We start from the raw sequence: 20221 nt of genomic DNA, 5'->3' as shown, positions 1-20221 counted from the left end.
GTACCACATTTTCTTTATTCAATGCATTGTTGATGGGCAGCTAGGTTGATTTCATGTTTTTGCTGTTGTGAATAGGACTGTAATGAACATGTGTGCATATGTATGTTCAATAGTTGGCTTTCGATCATGTGCACGCTGTCTTTTTTACTACTTCCTTCCTTCCTGCCTGCTTGCTTTTACTTCTATCTATCTTCTCATTTTTGTGTGTGTGCTTCACCAGTATTTACATATTTCGAGTTCAACAATGCACAAAACACATGTTAATTTAGCTAAAATCTAATTATACTGTAGCATGAGAGCCCTTCATTGTATCTAAATTGACCTAATGTTGAAAGCATAGGTGGCTCTTATTATTTGGAGGTATGTTCCCTCAATACCTAGTTTATTGAGCGTTTTTAACATGAAGGGGTGTTGAATGTTATCAAAAGCCTTTTCTGCCTCTAATTGAGAAAATCGTATGTTGCTGATGTTGTTTTTGTTCACACTAGTGTCTCACTTAACAAATCATGTGGCTTTTGTCTTTATCTCTGTTTATGTGATGAATCATATTTATTGATTTTCATATGTTGAACCAACCTTCCATCTGGGGATGACACCTACTTGATCATGGTGGAGTAGCTTTTTGATAAGCTGCTTGATTCAGTTTGCCAGTGTTTTGTTAAGAATTTTTGTAATGATATTTATCAAGGATATTGGCTTGAGGTTTTCTCTTTTTGAAAACTCTGCCAGGTTTTGGTGTCAGGTTTTGGTGCCAAGCTTTGGTATCATAGAACGAGTTAGGAAATAAGGATGTGGAAAAATTAGAACCTTGTACACTGTTGGTTGCAATACAAAATTGTGCAGTCATTTACTGTGGAAAACAGTATGGTAGTTCCTCAAAATATATATTTTACACATAAAATGGCCATATGATTCAGTTTTCCACTTCTGGGTATAAAATCAAAAGTATTTAAAGCAAGAATATGAACTGATATTTCTACACCAACATTGATAGCAGTATTATGCACAATCACAAATACATGGAAATAAACGAAATGTCAGTTTATGGATGAAAATGGATAAATAAAGTGTGATACATAATATAGTGAAATACTATTCATCCTTTCAACAGAGAGAAAGAAATCTTGCCATATGTAACAACGTGGATGAATCTGGTGGACATTAGGTTAAACGAAATAAGTCAGTCAGACAAGGACAAACTCTGCATGATTCCACATATATTAGTTATGTAAATAGTCAAACTCATAGAAATAAACCGTGAATAGTGGTTGCCAGAGGCTGTGGAGAGACAGAAATGAGGAGCTGCTGTTCAACTGGTATAAAGTTTCAGTTATGCAAAATGAATAAGTTCAAGAGATCTTCTGTACAGCACTGTGCCTATAGTGAACGATAGACTTTTGAGCACTTAAAAATGTGTAAGATGGTAGATCTCATATTAAATTTTTACAACAAAGAATAATAATAGAAATAGAATTTACTTAGAAAAATCACTGTAATAAACTGTACTAATAAAATACAAAAGGGCCAGGTGCGGTGGCTCAAGCCTGTAATCCCAGCACTTTGGGAGGCCGAGGCAGGTGGATCACGAGGTCAAGAGAGCGAGACCATCCTGGCCAACATGGTGAAACCCCCATCTCTACTAAAAATACAAAAATTAGCTGGATGTGGTGGCATGCACCTGTAGTCCCAGCTACTTGGGAGACTGAGGTAGGAGAATTGCTTGAACCCGGGGCAGAGGTTGCAGTGAGCTGAGATTGTGCCACTGCACTCCAGCCTGGTGCCTAGCGACAGAGTGAGACTCTGTCTTAAAAACAAAGAAACAAAAAAACAAAAACCACAGTGTCATCTTGATAGATGTAGGAAAAGAATGTGACAAAATACAACATGTTTTCATAGTAAATACACAAAACAAAGCATATATGAAAACTTCTTTTGATAAAGGACATCTATAAAAAGTCCACTAGTCACATCACATTTAGCAGTAAAAACTGAAAGCTTTCTTCTTAACATCAGAAATAAGACAAGGATATTCACTTCCATCATGTCTATTCAACATTGTATTGCAGTCTCTAGTCACAGAATTAGGCAAAAAATAGAAATAAAAGGCATATACATTGGAAAAGAGACATATGACTTATCTCAATTTGCAGATGGTATGATGTTATACAACAAAAATTCTTAAAGAAATTGCAGAAAAAAATCCTAAAGAATCTACATAAAGACAATTTAAGCTAAACATTCTTAATAAAGTTGAAGAATATAAGAACCTACATAGAAAAAATTAATTATATTTCTATACACAGCAGTGAACTATCTGAAATCAAAATTAACAAAACGTTTTACTTATAAATAAATTTTAAAACGTTTAAAAACAAAATACAGACACACCCTTTTTGATGGCACTTTACAGATACTATATTTGTTACAAACTGAAGGTTTGTGGCAACCCTGCATTGAGCCAGTCTATTTGTTGTCATTTTTCTAATAGCACTTGTTCACTTTTTGTTTCTGGGTCACATATTGGTAATTCTTACAACGTTTCTAATTTTTAATTATTTTATATCGGTTATGATGGTCTATTATCAGTGATCTTTGATGTTACTATTTTAATTGTTTTAGGACTCCATAAACTGTTCCTATATATGATGGCAAATGTAACTGATAAAGGCTTTGTATGTTCTGACTGCTTCACTGACCTGACGTCAGGTCACTTCTCTTTCGGCCATCATTTCTCTTTCTCTGCTCAGGTCTTCTATTCCCTGAGATACAACAATATTGAAATTATGTCAACTATTAACCCTTCAATGGCCTCCAAGTGTTCAGTAAGAGGAAGAGTCACATGTATTTCACTTTAAATCAAAAACTATAAATCATTAAGCTTAGTGAGGAAGGCATGTCGAAAGCCAAGGTAAGCTGAAAGCTAGGCCTCTTGCACCAAACAGCCAAGTTGCGAATGCAAATGAAAAGTTCTTGAAGGACATTAAGAGTGCTACTTCAGTGAAAACACAAATGACAAGAAAGTGAGCTAGCCTTATTCTCGATATGGAGAAAGTTGTAGTTATCTGGATAGAAGACCCACTAAATGGAACAAAATATTTGTAACTCATATGTCTGCTAAAGATATTGTATCCATCATATAAAAAGAACTCTTACACCTTAAAAACAAATGATAAATTAAATTAAAGAATTAAGATGCCTAAGTAAAAAATGGGCAAAGAACTTAAATAGATATTTGTCTAAAGATATATAAATAGCCAATAAACACAAGAAAAGATGCTGAAAATGATTATTCAGCAGGGAATACAAATCAAAGCCAAAATGAAATAATACTTTGCAAACACTAGTATAGCTATAATCAAAATGACAGAAAATAGTAAGTGTTAGAGAGAGCAGGGAGGAATTTAAACCTTCACATATTGCTGGTGGAAATATAAACTTCTACATCCACTTTGGCAAACAGTGTGGTAGTTCCTCGAGTAGTTAAACACAAAATTACCATAAGACACATCAATTTCACTAAGTATATATACATGTGAAATGAAAACACAAGTCAACCCAAAACTGAATTCAAATGTTCACAGCAGCATTATTTGTAACAGCCAAAAAATGGAGGTGTCCCAAATAACCTTCAACTGATGAATGGATAAACAAAATGTGAGGTGCTCATGCAATGAAATAATATTCCACCACAAAAAGTAAAAGCAAACAACTTCATTAAAATGTGGATGAAGGACATGAACAGACACTTTGCAAAAGAAGACATACATGAAGCCAATAGCACATAAAAAATGTTCAGTATCATTGATCATTAGAGAAATGCACGTCAAAACCACTATGAGATACCATCTCACAACAAATCAGAATGGATATCGTTAAAAAGTCAATAAACAGCAAGATGATGGCAAGATTGTGGAGAAAAAGGAATGCTTTTACACTGCTGGTAGAAATGTAAACTAGTTCAGCCACTGGGGAAAGCAGTTTGGTGATTTCTCAAAGAACTTAAAACTACCATTTGAGCCAGCAATCACATTATTGGATATGTACCCAAAGGAATATAAATTATTCTAAATCACGCATGTGTATGTTTATTGTGGCACTGTTCACAAGAGCAAAGACATGTAATCAACCTAAATGCCCATTAAAAACATGGTACATATACACCATGGAATATTATGCAGCCATAAAGAAGGACAGGATAATGTCCTTTGCAGCAACATGGATGGGGTTGGACGTCATCATCCTAAGAGAACTAATGCAGGAACAGAAAACCAAATACTGAATGTTCTCACTTATAAGTGGAAGATAAATATTGAGAACACATAGACACAAAGAAAAGAACTACAGACACCAGCGTCTACTTGAGGGTGGAGGTTGGGAAGATGGAGAGGATTGAAAACCTACATGTCAGATATGCTTATTACCTGGGTGACAAAATAATCTGTACACCAAACCAAAGTGACATACTATTTACATATTTAACAAACTTGCACATGTACCCCTGAACTCAAAAGTTAAAAAAGAAATATGACAATGCTTTTATTCCAGGTAAAATATAGTATATATTATTGTGACCAAAGGATGTTAAAACTACTAACCATTAATCTGTAGGCTGTGGGTTAACTTAAAGTGTAACATTTTACTAAATTCTTGGGCTGGATGATAAATTTATTTTTCCATTATTTCTGTAGCATACCAGATTTGATAATCAGAGTATTTGGGGCATCTTGCACATAGAAAGTTTTCTATTGAAAACATTTACTTCCCAATGCAAAATATCACAAAACCCTATTCCTGCTAGCAGTTTGAGAGACCAGTGGCTGCCAGAGGAAGGGAGTTTTACTCTGTGCCTTTGTTTCACACAAGTAAACTAGAGTGAATAGTCCTAATAACTGTACTCTAAAGAATCCCAGAAATGACAGCTAAAAACCATAGAACACAATGTCATAATGTGTGATTAATTTAATCAATTTGTTTGATAAAGGCTGTGAAAAAATAAAGTCAAAAGCTTGATTTGACTGATCAGTTTATTCAAAATATTTGATTCACAACTAAAACCACAATATTTGGCATAGTCAAAACAGATATCAATGCCATGAAGGCTCAGGTCACACAGACTTTGAGACATATACTACAATGTCATCGAGTTTTACCAGGTACAGTAAGGGTGAGCTACATGAATACTCTAAAGGTATGTCTTTATGTTCTGAAAATTCCTTCATAATAGCAAAGTTGGCATTTTACAATTTTCAGAGTTATAAATCATTTTTAAAATCATGATGATACTCAAAGCAGATGTGAAAGCAGATGTTTGCCACAGTTGTATAAACTGCTTACTTGTCACAGTTAATAAATGTTGACACTTCTACTTTAACTCATTCCCTTTTAATAACTAAATTCTATTTCATGAAAATATTTCTTTTCTTACCATTACAAATATAACTGGTAGAATGTGACTTAGAGAATCCCATTTAAATAAAAACCTTTCCACTATAACTGGAGTGCAATTTAATATGCCTCTCTTGTTTATTAATGTCCTCATCAGGGTATATGACCAACTTATTTGACTTAAACAAGTAAAATTGTACCATTCCATAGCAAGAGATTCAGAAATACCAGTGCATGCCACTATATATTTTATAAAAATCAGTCACTATACATCTGTAGTAATGCTCTAGCTGATTTTTCATAAGACACAACAGAGTATACTTGAGTGCTGCAGTACACAGGACAGTCCCAAATGCCATTTTGACTTATGAGGTTTGCAACTCTGATTGTACCATATGTGCCATGTACAGATTGAGACCTTCCTAGCAAAGATGCTTTACTACCAAGCTGTCCTTTAAATAGTCGTGACATGGTGGGAAAAATGTCTCAGGAACAAATTGTTGCTCGGTTATAAATGAAGTTTCATCTATAACTAGAATTTCATTACCCACGCAAGAGTTTGGGTAGTTTAATATGAATCGGACTTCTTTTATTCTGACAATTATTCTGAAATCAATCATTTGCATTTTGGAGCCCCAGTGGGCATAGCCTTTCACTGTCAGGGTACTGAAAAGACAAAACATGGCGGCAAGGAAAGTAACCATAGATCAATGAAATTAAAATCATACACTATTTCAAATTCCAACTAAAATGCTCATCTAGGTAATTATGAAGCACGTTCAGTTTACAGAAAAAAGAAAATATTCTCCATTAACCCTTCAGTTCATGATGCTTTTTTTCTATATATTATTGGCACCATTAGTAGATAGAAAAATTTAACCTGTGGTGAAGTACAAATGAACTATCTGATGATCTGATAAATTACATGTTAGCCACTGTCTAACTCACGGTGACAGCAACAATGCATAACCTGTACTATATGATTATACATTTTCCTTTTCTCTTACCCTTTCAGCCTTTTAAACAAAGTTGTACTCAGCTTTCCTATTAGGAGAATATCACTTTGAAATTCTTACTCTCTCTATCTTCCTTGAACAGCTCTCCTAAGACATAACTGGATATTGTTCAGAGGTGATACATGTACCTCAGCAGATCAAAAGGCAGGCTGAGATCATATCTATTAGTATTTCGGATAATTACCTGATGGGCTACCTTGCTAAGCTTTCATTTGAAATGTTCAAATTAGTATATATTTTAAAAATCACTTTCAAGGATTGAGGGGAACAGCTCTCTTCTATGACAGCAACTTGATTTTGTGAAATATAACCACTGATTGGTGAATCATTTAAACATCATTAATAAAATAAATATATAATACAAAGAGAGTCAGATGTCTCTGAACTGGCAAAGTAAAAGGGCTTTAAATAAAGTTTCCAACCACATGCACAGACAATTTCAGGTGGATATGTAATTTATAACCTCCTAAATAAACAAGCTTCAGATAAACATCATGTTTTCTACTATTAAAATAACTTATCCAAAGCTGGTATGAATCTATTCTTACCCAGGGAAATGTGGATTCAATATATAGCTGAGTTATTATCTGATTATTATGTGTATCAAATAAGCAAAAATCATTTTACCTTTATTATCTGTTTGGAACTTTTTGATGGTTGGTCCATTATCCTGATCAACAATAAGTTCCTCTCTATTTTTGGGTATCATAACTATAAATAAATGCTGTAACTGAGTAGTTTCCTATGTGAAATACCCATAAAAAAAGGTAGAAAAGCATCACACAAATGGCTAATGTTCTCTAATAACAACTAATAATAAGTAGAATAACACAAATTTCTACTGTTTCAGAAGTAGAAGTATATAAAACTAAGTAAGTTTTATATACTTCTACATCTGAAAGAGTAAAAAGATTTTTTTTTGTTAGTCTGAAGATCATATAATGAAAATAATCAGTAAGCTGATTAATTGTGTGAGTTCCAAAATATAATTAATATATACACATACATGCATAGAAGCTTGTATATTTGCCAACATAGCAAGATGGATAGATAATATAATTTTCTGGAAATTATTATGATTCTTTATAAAACATATTGAAAGACAAAAAAATGCTAATTTTCAGAGTTAGTGACTTAATTCTCTTTAGTCACATTTTATTCAAACACTATATAGCTCTATTAATAAAATACGGTAATTGTAGAGTTAAAATTTCTCAAGCCTTTTTATTTATTTATAGAAAATATTGGTATCATTCTTAGACAACTGTGTAATGTGCATGTAGAGCCTAATTACTGCCAGTGTAATTAGAAATAAACAGTATTGTCAAAACTTTTTCTAGGATTTTACATTGCTTTGGTGATATTTGATTTTACTTCTAAGTTGCCCATTCTTTTATGATAAATCTATTACCAAGTATATTTCCCTATGCGCTCTGCTTTTTAGCCAGCACTCAGTAAACAATTATCTTTAAATATCCCTTTCTCCTTTTTGTCTCCTTCTTCCCGCCCTCAATGTGAATAGTATCTTAATGGAAGAATGTGCCCTTTTGTTTCTTGACTCATTAGTGTTCACCCATCTGTAGATTCTCATTCTTTCTCAGACTTTCTTGGATCAGTTATATTCAATATTGTAACAATCAGGTGGTTTATGTCATAGAAGAGAGTAAAGCTAGAAGACATCTATCATGTCTTCCAGGAATTAAACTTCCTCTCTCAGGGCCATTAGCCTCAAGCTCTAACACACTGGTTCTTAACCCTGGCTGCACATAAGGATCTCTAAGAAATACTGAAAAGCAAAACTAAATACTGCTTCCCAGGCTCTATTCCAGACCAAGTGAATCAAACTCTGAATGTGTGGCCTCAGCATCCATATTAATAAAAACTCCATAGGTGATTATAATTGGGAGCCAGATTTGATAACCACTATGCTCACTATGAAGCTAAAGGGCCCCAAACAACATGTCATATTGACAAGCTAAGTGAGATTTGGATTAATTTCCCCAAGGGATATTCTTTATCCTTCTTGAATCTAAAATCTTGCCTAATATCCCAAATTACTCTTCCCCTCAGAAAATATATTATTTTGGAAAGGCTGGAAGCAATCGCTATTATGAGCTGTACACATTTGGAGTTCACTTAAAGAACTTGTTCCTTGTAAGTCTACAGGAATAGTAAAAACAGTTTCCCCCCCCCAAAAAAAATGGGTACACAGGAAATTGGACTGTGCAGGTATAGAAGATTAACAAAGATTTTATTTAGCTCAATTGATCCGCAGTTACTACATACCAAATGAAAATGTGTTACAGCTGAATGCACCTGTCGACTTCTATATACCTGAGTAGAATTAGATACCAGGAAATGATAAGTAATCAAAGTCAAGTCACACAGAGAATAGTAATTTTTATTACCCACACTTCCTTGGCACTTTTTCACATAATATTTAATTTCACCTCTCAATAATCCAGTGCATTAGACAGGGTGATAGGTTTTTCCATATAATAGGTAAAGAAACTCATGGTGGTTAAGTGGCATACACAGGACGTTATAGCTAGTTAGTGCCAGACCTGAAGCTGGATTAAAGTTCCCAAAATGCCACACCATCACCAATTTCTAGAATAGCATTTATGGTGTAAGGCTTCTGACTCAACAAAATATATATAAACATAGGGGAAATCATGTTAAATATTTGTGATCTAAGTTGTTGAGATTGTGGCAAATCTCATATTGATTCACCTTTTATTCACTCTTAAATGGGAAACAGCCTAAAGGATATTTTATCTTCTTTTATTCAAAAGGTTGTTGTGAATGTGTCAGGTGTATTATATCACATATGGAACTCACACATACTCTACAAACATTTCATCACATTGCATCCATGAGATTGAATGGTACAGTAAAGGACGATCTTTGCAGAGAACAAACTTCTAACAATGTAAGTTTCATTTTGTTGGTCATATTGCTTCAGCAATTACAAATGACCAAATTTCAAAAAGCCAGTTATATTAAGAAGTTGTCAGCTTCCCCAGCTTTTCCTTCTCCTCTATGTTTCCTAACAACTAATTTCCTACAACAATATTGTCCAATCACCTGTTTCAGGAAAGTTACTCACCCATTCTTTCCAAATGATGATCCATCTGAGAGGGAGAGCTGGACACACTGCTGCTGGAGTGGGAAGAGGTCTGGCTCCCAGGGCAATGATTCTCTTCCAGAGAAGGAGCAGGAGAGGGACTCTCGGGGATCCGCTCCTGACATAAAAGGAAACACAAAAGAAGTGTCATCTATGTGCCAAGTTTTTCTGTCGGTTGTGTCTATACATGTGACATGTTGATCTCTCATATATCGTGAAAGTGTACAGATCTGTACTACTTGGTCTTAAATACATATCTTTAAACAAAAATATATTTTCGATTCTTGTGAAATTAATGAAATATCATGAGGGCTAACTTACAGAAGAAGGCAAAAAAGCATATGGTAAAGGCTCAAGAAAAGTTAATTTCCACTCTCTCCTAAAAAATTCATAAATGATTAATAGTGTAGGTGTGTTTTGAAGATTATTGTTATGGTAGCTTACAGATTGATGTAAAGTTCATGGCAAGGCCTGGAAGGTGATACTCCTATCTCATTAAGAAGGAGAACTCCCAGATAAAAGACTTGAGAGTCCTGGAATAAAACTCACCAATTGGAGCACCTGGCACATGTTGAAGTTTTCTGTAAGGACACAATTTATGGAAAAATATACCTGTATATTAGATACCTATAATCTGTCAGACCTTAATAACTTACATTGTATTCTGCCAACAAAATATTTTAATAGGCCAGGTGTGGTGGCTCACGCCTATAATCTCAGCAGTTTGGGAGACCGAGGTGAGTGGATCACCTGAGGTCAGGAATTCAAGCCTGTCCAAAATGGTGAAACCCCCTCTCTACTAAAAATACAAACAATTAGCTGGGCATGGTAGCAGGTGCCTGTAATTCCAGCTACTGGAGAGGCTGAGGCAGGAGAATCCCTTGAATCCTGGAGGCGAATATTGCAGTGAGCTGAGGTCACGCTGTTGCACTCCAGCCTGGGCAACAAGAGCAAAACTCCATCTCAAAAAAAAAAAAAACAAAAAAAGTTGTGATGGTAACAGTACACAATTATTGTTTTTTTTCAAACTTACACTAAGAACTATCAAGGTCAATTCCTCTAATATTCCACAGATTTTTGTAGTTTTCAATAATGGATTTCAATAAAATATTTCTGCATATTTCTCCAGTAATTATTATGCCTCTTAAGACTTTTGTGATTATTAAAATTGCTATAAAAGACTGAAGCTATTCACTGTTTATGCACCACAAATTGATGAATAAATCCCAATCATTAAGTTAATTTTATCAATAAAAGAATGAAATTACAGTCTTTATGCACATATGCAATAAATGTGACTGGGTAATAGACATGCTGGGACAGTGTTCTATAATATATTTAATTCATCCATAATAAATTTCTTAAATTAAATATTCTGTCTAATTATCTGTAATCACAACATCAGTATTCTAATCATCATAACATTAAGAAATAGTTTGTCAAATATGTGCTTGTACATTTCCACATTGATTTTGCATGAGAAGCCCAAATAAGTCCCCTAAAAAGCTGTTTGTCTAATGCAAAAGCAGTAGAACGAAAGTTAAAAATTTTTTTTTCATTAGTAGTCGTTAACATTATCCAATGTCGGCCATTGCAGCAGGCAGAATGATGTCATCTTCCCAACTTAAAATATGCAATCCACATCATAATTACCAGAACCTGTGAATCTGTTACTTCACACGGCCAAAGGGACTTTGCAGATGCAATTGAGAATCATGAAATAGAGAGATTATACTGGATTATCTTAGTGGACCCAATATGATCACCAGGATTCTAAAATGTGAAAAACACAGGCAGAAAAGAAGGGTCAGAGGCAGACATGACTACAGAAGAATGGTCACAGAGATGCAATATTGCTGGCTTTGAAGATGGAAGAAGGGAGTCATGAGCAAAGAAATATGAGTGGTCTTTAACAGTAAGCACTGGGCACTTCTAGAGGGGGTAGAGAAGAAGAGTGAAAGGGCTGACAAACTACCTATTAGACACTATAATCACTGCCTAGGTCACGAGACCATTAGTAGCCTAAACCTCACCATCACATAATGTATCCATGTAAAAAACGTGCACAGGTGTCTCATAAATCTAAAATAAAAGTTGAAATTATTTTAAAAGAAAAGAAAACAGATAACAGATTCTTCTCTGGAGTCTACAGAAAGAAATACAGCCTTGATCACACCTTGCTTTTAGCCTAGTGAAACTCATGTCCAGCTTCTGACCTACAGAACTCCAAGATAATAGATTTGCAATATGTGAAACCACTAAAGTTGTGGCAATTTATTATAGCAACAATAGAACACTAATACAGTCATCAATGTAGCATCCATATTTTTAAATTTTGTTTTACATTATTGCTTAGCATTTCATTAACGTCCAATAACTTTAGTGAAATGAATACTAGACCTTGAGTACATTAGCTGCAGTATTATATGCTAATTAAATACCAATAATGTTAAACGCATATTACGTTTTAAGGACTTTATGGCTTTTTTCATTCCTCCAAAACAATGTTTTCAGAGGAGTATACTGATACATTTCATTTATATTTAGTATGCAGGAAATATCTACTTGTCACATAATGTCTGCAGGGAAAAAATCAAAAGAAATATAGAAGGAAAGCAGAAGAAAAGAATCAAGTTTTTTCCCCAAAAATTCTATTCACATTTTGGAGGGATGTCATGGGTATTGACAACAAGATCCATACAGCGCTTCTATCACATCCTTTCACTTTCTTTAAAAAAGACTAGTAGTTTATCAGGTGTGAAATTCAACTTAAACTATAATGCTTTAACATACATTCTTTAAATAGTATGTGTGTGCATGTGTGTGCATGTGCATACACGTGAGTGCACACAGGCACACAGACACACACACACACACACACACACACACACACCAGTGAAAGGAATTTAATATATGTGGCCAATTTTTTTTGCCTTTCACCATTATGTCTCACTGATTCCATGCCAAAATATGTGCAAAAACTGTAGAAGATTCAGTATTTGTGTTTGAATTTCAACATTGGAAATTTCCTTCAAATATGTGTAATTCAATGAACCATATCTCTAATGGACCTCTGAATGAATGGAGAGGGACAAAGTGCAGCAATTATTGTGAAAAAATAAAAGTGACAAAAGGAAAAATCACTGTGTGATAGCAAACTGGAATCACATATACAGCAATGTATGATGCTGTAATAAAAATAAACAATTTTGGAGCGATCCACACAGTTTCATGGTTTAAAAAGGCAAGTGAATCCAACTAACAGTGATACTTGGTCTTGCTCACTCTGCCTAATAAAAACTATAAAGCTCATTATGAATAAATAATAATTAGAAGAGCACCTATCCAAATAGAAAGTATCATGATTGTTAACAAAAAAAGCCACACAATGGATATTAATTAATATTAAGAAAAAATAGTGGATTTCTCTAATATATTTAAAATTAGCATACGATCAAACAATATAAACTACAATAACTTATGCTGAAACTCTTTCTTTGCATTTTCAGCAGCATATTATGTGAAACGATGAACAAACTTTGAGAATATCATATAGAAAATGAATATTAAGAGTGACAGTAACATTTTGCATGAAGCAAATTTTCTGCTTTAAGAGTTTGTAGCCTGTATTTACCAAATTCAATCAAGGTTCAGTCCATCGTTAGTTTTCTAAGGCAGCACTGAAGTCAGACTTTTTCACAATTCAAACGATGTTATACAAATGCAGTGCCTTTTACTGATTAAGAACTGCGTGTTTTTTCTAATCTCTGTGGAAGTGGAATGTTTAAGTTCTCCTAAAATAATGAATAATTATATGAACAATTTCTTCTTTGCAAGTAAACAGATCCATTTTTCACCGTGTAATATGTATGCATCCATTTAGCTACTTAACTGCAATATGCTTTGGTTCATTAGTTGGCTACTGTTGTGTCTCAGCCTAGTTAAAATTTCACAGCAAGTTAATCTGTTTTATTACAAATGAGAACACAAGTGATAATGTCTTCACCATTGGCCAAATACAGGGTTAACAGTATTTGCAACAAATCAATAAGTACATTTAAAAAGGAAATTTGCAAATCTAAAACCCCAATCATCTGTACTCATTGATAACTTCATTTATGTGGCATTTACGACTTTTCCAACCCTGTTACTCATCATGTACTTAATTTGTGCCCCGTTGGAAACAGCTGTAGCTCCTGTGAAACACCACAGAAGTCTTCTTCAGATCCAAAGTAGGAAAGGAGATTTCCAAAACGTACACATTCTCACACAATGAAATTCCTATTTTTCCCAGTAATTAGTAATATTATCTTCAATAATAACTCAGATTCCAATGTGTACTTGCATAGTTCAATGACATAGCTAAAATGGGTAAGTTATGATAGAAAAATTTGTTAATTAGTACAAACAATCCCTGCTCTACTATACCAGTTCCTTTTCTTTAGAGATATATCACAAGTGGTTAAAAATGATGCCCATGATATCAATTTATTTGAAAGTACATTTGAACCTTCATAAAGAACAAGGGCAATGTTTAGAAAATTTAGTTTTTTTTATAAGGTTAAACACAGTCATTTTCGCTTAGGATTCAGTTCAGTGGCACTAAAGTATCATCTCTGACCATGTTCATAGAGACCATTTATTTCATCTCAATATATTCTTTTATATTTTGGAAATATGGAAGTATACGCAGAATTTATGAAGTACTAACATATGTGTGTTAAATATCTGTACCATGTGGTAATATGTATGTACACAAGTTTCATTGCCTTTTAAAAACAACTGTCTCAACGTTGATTGCCTCTGATATTTTATTATATTGATTCCCTTTAAGCATTCAGTAGGATTATGTAATATGTCTTTTTGTTTTCATTTAGTTTGACTTCAACTCTCACTGTCACTACTCTTCCAAATGTTAACCTATTAATGAGTTCCTAAATGATTTAATGGCATTTTGCTGCTGAGGAGTGGCTTTTGGAAGTTTATTTGAATGCTGAATATTTTATTCATGTATTTGTCTTGCTATTTCATCTTTAATTGATGTGCTCCTTCTGTGCTGTCACCAGAGTTCTGCAGAAACAGAACAGATTGTAATTTGAAAGACTTTAATAATAAAACCAGAGACAGTAAAATAAATATTTGCTCATTGTTGTTACTAACTTGGCTTACCTCTAAATAGGGGGAGTACTGTGATGCCCAAAGTTGATATATCTAAATATTACTGGAAACATAACACTTTATGAATCTTTGTGAACCAATTCAAGAATTGGTCTGTGTTCTACAATCACCAATTCGCCACTGAATTTAAGTTAACATGGATGAATATAGCAAAGTTTTAATAAACTTAAAAAATAGAAAAAGGACTCGAGGTTAAAAAGGAAAAATTACGCAATTTAGTAACTGCTAAACTCCCTATTCTAGGGTATGCGTTATCACAATATATGCATTTCATTAGTCTATGGAACAGTGAATCCACAATACTCTTACTTTGTTTCTCTAGGAGTAGTTAAGAATCTCACCACTCAGAAAAAAAAAAAAAAAAAAAAAAACCTCTAAATATTGGGAGCTTTCTCTCTTCAGTGGTTTTTGAAAGCATAATTTAAATCCTGAATTAGAAGAGGCAATATCATATTATGCATAAGAAATAATGTCAAGTTGGGGCTGCAGCTGGAATATGTAAGCATGAAAGAATCCAAAATAATACAAAGATCCTATGTGTGACCTATGTGGTGTTTGAACAAAGAACCTTCTCATCTCTTTAATATGATGAACTTGTCCTGGAAGAGGCTTACAGATTAAGGGAATCATCCATAATATCTGATCATAGCATAAAATACCTTCAAGTGGGAGAATGAATAATTCTGTGGGAAAATGCATGGTTTCCAAGTTATGTTGTGGGCTTGTAACTCTGCAACCCACCCACCATCCCAAATAAACAAACAAATACAAACAACTCTTAATGCCCACTCAATGCATTTTCATCTCATGCTCTGAGAGAGTAATAGCTTTCTCTTTCCGTAGAGCACTAGAATGAGATCCAAGCAGTGATTTTTGTCAGTGAATGAATTATCACACAAAAACCTTTCTGTATTGACTAATTTTAATACCAGATGTTCACATGCTAATGCCACTGCCGTGTGACCATTTCCGATCAATTCATTAATTGCCAGCTGCTCAGCCAAACAAGAAACAGAGCTAATCAGATGGTGTTGGTAAACTGCCAAATAACAGCTTCCAACTTAAATTTCTTAAATGTGTTATCAGAAAAATACTATAGCCCACTGACATTACACAGTTTCCCACAAATAGAGAAAAATGTATAGTAAGACACTTAAATGTCAAACAGGGAATAGAATTCCATACCAGTAAGGTATTTTACCTATTTCTGTCTTCAGGATTTTGCCACATCCAGTAATGTAAATGAAGGGTTAATAGTCTTGCAAGCCTAATGATCATAATGCAATTTCCAATTCATATTATAGCTATATTAGATATTAGCTACACATGCTAAGAGTTGAGCCAACACCAAAAGGATCTGAGCCAGAACTAAAATTTACCATGTGCCTTGTGTAGCCATACTCTGGAACTACTGACAAAAAAACAAGAAACATTTGTTTGCAACTTGTAATGTCTTTTCCACTTTTGGATTTAAAGCCTGAATTACTAATAATAGCTTATGTTGGAAACACTTTCCAAAGTTTAATATCCAGGGAATCCTTTTGCTTTCGTTTATTCATGCAACAAATATTTACTGAGTGCCTAATGTACGCCACTGGGGATGAAAGGAAGGTGTATGGGCGTTTTCATATGCATTGTAAGTGCCCATAGTGCAAACTACATTGAATAATTGACATGTAAACATTCAAATATTATTTAAAATTAAACACAAACCAGATGAAATTTGATATTAAATTGGGCACTCTCCTCCAGTCCCCATCAGGCTCATAACCTTTCTTCTGGGGTATCAAGTTCAAGGCAATTATCACAGGTGAATGAATGCTGTAGGCCGATAACTCTAGGTGAATTTAATGGTGGGGGCTCCGCTTGTCTCATTACTGATAAGAAAACATACAGAAGAACCTATATAGAGGAAGCTACTTCGATCTCACGCTAGCTTTTGGCCACAATATTAGTTTCTACTTACTACTATTTCTATATGGATTCTTGAATGTAAAACATAAACAAAATATTAGCTAAGACATGCTATGTACTTAGTAGATGCCAAACATCACTCTCAAGTGTGTTAACATGCTTTAGCTCACTTCTCCTATGTTAACACTGTGAAGTAGGTACAATTACCATCCCCATTTCATTGGGACCATGAGGCAATCTGAGACACAGGTAGGTAAATTAATTTGCCTAAGGTCACATAACAAGGCATGGTAAAACCAGGATTCAAATCTAGGCAGATGGCAATTATGCCATACTACCTCTAATGAAATCTGCTTCTGAATGCATCTTATTGAACTAACAATTTATGATGGTTTTAGCCAGAAATGGTATAAAATTCTACAAATTATTTTGGGGGTGGAGGCTATCTATGTCTGTTTCTTTTCTGTGTTTTGGACAAAGAAATATAACAGAGTCTTTTGCACACATTCAATATTTGCTAAATCGGTGAAATCTGTTTTCTAACAAAAAGTGATGAAGATAATAGTACAATAAACCAAGAGTCAACAATAGCTATCCTGTCTGGGTAACTGAAAGGATAATTTCATGACACTTGCCTATTTTTAAACTTTTATTATCCTTTTTTGTTCTCAAAATGACTGAAGGTTCTAGACCTTCCATCCACCTTATTTAATGGAGTGCTGTCCAATGGAACCTTCTCCACTGATGGAAATGTACTACACATGTGCTGCCTAATACAGTAGCCACAAATAACATGTGGCTATTGAGCACTTGAAATGTGACTAATTCAGTAGCTGAAGTTTGAATTTTATATTTTTATTTAAATTAAAATACCCACACATGCCTAATGGCTACCATTATGGACAGTGTTGCTATAGTAGATGTATTCTGTGCATCTAAGATGCATTGTTAACTTTTTAAATCCGTGGAGGCAAGGAAATCTATCAAACTATGTAAGAAATATGTATTTTTTTGGACTCTCAGCTTCTAAAAGTTATATCACTTCTGAGACCTAGAACAAAAAAGGTTTAGTCAGGTCTATTTTCCCTTGTGGTAGCTTTCACTATTTGAGGACATTTGCAGGCATCCACACTTCTAATCATGAATTATTTTTTTTTTTACCAGTAATACACACTGATCAAAGAAAATGATCCAAATGAAATTAAGCTAAACTCCCTTCCAATTTAATATCATTCTCTGTTAAACTGGTGAATTAAATTGGAAAACAAACTTTATTCATTCACTTTTGTAGAGAATTTTCAAACATTTAGTTAATGTGATATGCTTTATTGAAGGTATTGAAAGGTAAGCTGATTGCAAAAGTTTTTCTTTGCTTTGCTTAATAGATATAAGAAAAGATTGCCATGGAGGGTTTATGTGATACACATTTCATATTTAATATAATTCTTTAAAATGAGGGTGCTGCCTGGGACCTGCTCAAGATGGAGCCAGTTCTTAAATATACATTAATTTTGTGAACCATTTGTTAAGCTGTTGGTAACTGGAAATCAGTTATGATAGAAATATTTACATGAAGAAAATTGGCAAATGTTATAAATAACAGTTTTCTTTTTCTTTTGTTTTGTTTTGTGTTTGGAGAGCTTGTTTTTAGGCACATCACTGGATGCCTGCCCCAAAATAATGAAATCTAAAACACTGAATGTATAAGTCCATTATAGAAATTAGAGAGTTTTCTTTCATCCTAATGTTCAACATTATCTGACTAAGCAAATATTAAGTTCATGAATAAGTATGCTAAGCGCTGTGTTCATCTGAGACTATGAGCATCCAAGCAAACAAAACTAGGCTTATAACAGTATAAAAATAAATGTATTTTGTGACTATGTACTCAATCACTGTTCCATGTATCCCATAACTTTCTTTTGAGAAATGAGAAAAATTAGAGACAAAAATAACACACTAACACATCACCCATTATTAAAATTTTATGCAGTGAGAAGGTAGATAAATATAAATCATTATATGTAGCTTCACTTCCTGTTATAACTCAGAAACCCTGGTCTCATGGGGCATAAAAGCAAACTGTCATATGTTTTCAAAAGAGTAAATACGGCTTCATTTTGTCTATCTAAATACTTAATCAAGAATTATATAATTATTTATTTTGTTCATTATTTGTCTTTCCCATTTAAATTGTAAACCTTGAGCACTACTTGATACACAATTAGCAGTTCAATGTATAAAAAACAAAAAGTATGGATGGACCAACGAGTTTTGTATACCAGAAACCAGTGGCTTCAACTGATTCAATTAATTGTTAAAAAAAAAAATAAGCCTGCTAACAAATGACAAATTGATTGGCTTAAATTAAAATGAAGAGTTAACATGGCTTACAGATTAGCCTAACCAGTTTTCAGATGTAAACTCTATAATTTAAATACAAATGTTATATGTAAATATAGAAGTAAAGTATAAAGAAAGCAAGATCCATTTTGCAGAAAGGAAAATTGAATTGCAGAAACATGTTAAAAGTTGCTCCTAGGACCTTGGGTTAGAAAAGCTAAATGCTAGAAATAAGTAAGATTGATATAGCCAGTCATTTATTAAATTGATATATTCTATGCATATAATCCTATTATTCAAAGAACATTCTAGATGACTAGTTTCCAATGGCATTAGTGATCAAAGTGTTAATGATCATCAGTGACAAGCATTAGCACAGGCAACAGCTTAACACAAACCAACCTAAAGAAGAGTGGCATGTGTTTAGAAGGACACTGAATAAACGTTTCAGTATCACAGCTTGCTTTTTTTAAACCCAGGTTTTTTTTTTTTTTTTTTTTTTTTTGACCCAGGAATTTAAAAATAATATGGCAAGGGGAGGGATACAAGATGGCCGTTTAGGAGCAGTGCAGGATTGCAGCTCCCAGTGAAAGCGTGGAGGGTGAGTGGACACCGCATTTCCAGATGGATTTTTATTGCCCACAGACTAGGAGATTCCCAGGCAGAGGAGCCCCATGGGTTGCCAGCATGACTGGTTTGGCCTGCGTGGCTGTTTTGGCTGGCGTGGCTGTTTTGTTGGCGCCCTGGCGCAGCAATTGTCCATACAAAATACATGGGTACAGGCACCATTTTAGCTGAAGACTGGTGCTTTGGGAAGGCAGAGTCACCCATTCATCTGATTAAAAAAGGCTCTGAGGCAGGGAGCCAGGTGATCAGGCTCGGCTGGTCCCACCCCCACAAAAAAAACACAGCAGTTGGAAATGCTCTGGATTGAGAGTTTCACAGCAAGCACAGCTGAACCCGGGACGCTCCAGCTCTGTAGGGGAGGGGTGTCTACCATTACCAAGGCAGTCCACCACTACGGAGGTAGTTTGCCATTGCTGAGGCAGCCCACCATTGCCAAAGCAGCCCGCCATTACAGAGAGAGTTTGCCATTATAGAGGTGGGCTGCCATTGCCCAGGCAGTTCTAACTACACCTGTATAAACAGGACTCCAGGGAAGTTCGCATGGCAGCTGGGTGGAGCCCACAGCGGCTCAGCAAAGCCTTTGCAGGCAGATGGTGACTAGGCAGTTTACAAGAGAAGGCATACATGAGGC

The 20221-nt window shown here is 34.5% G+C and overlaps 1 protein-coding gene across 1 annotated transcript in view; it reads right to left on the bottom strand.

Annotated features, from left to right (window-relative positions):
- Positions 1–20221, bottom strand: part of DACH2 (dachshund family transcription factor 2) — a 263525-nt gene that overhangs the window by 67453 nt on the left and 175851 nt on the right. Inside the window, exon 5 of the mRNA XM_074391534.1 lies at positions 9511–9646. Within this exon, the coding sequence (XP_074247635.1) occupies positions 9511–9646 (136 nt within the window). The remainder of the gene's footprint in view (positions 1–9510; positions 9647–20221) is intronic.

The sequence above is a fragment of the Saimiri boliviensis genome, chromosome X (genome assembly GCF_048565385.1).
Source record: "Saimiri boliviensis isolate mSaiBol1 chromosome X, mSaiBol1.pri, whole genome shotgun sequence".
Classification (NCBI taxonomy): Eukaryota; Metazoa; Chordata; class Mammalia; order Primates; family Cebidae; genus Saimiri; species Saimiri boliviensis.
Note: the sequence above shows the minus strand (reverse complement) of the source record. Positions and strands in the feature narration are given on the sequence as shown.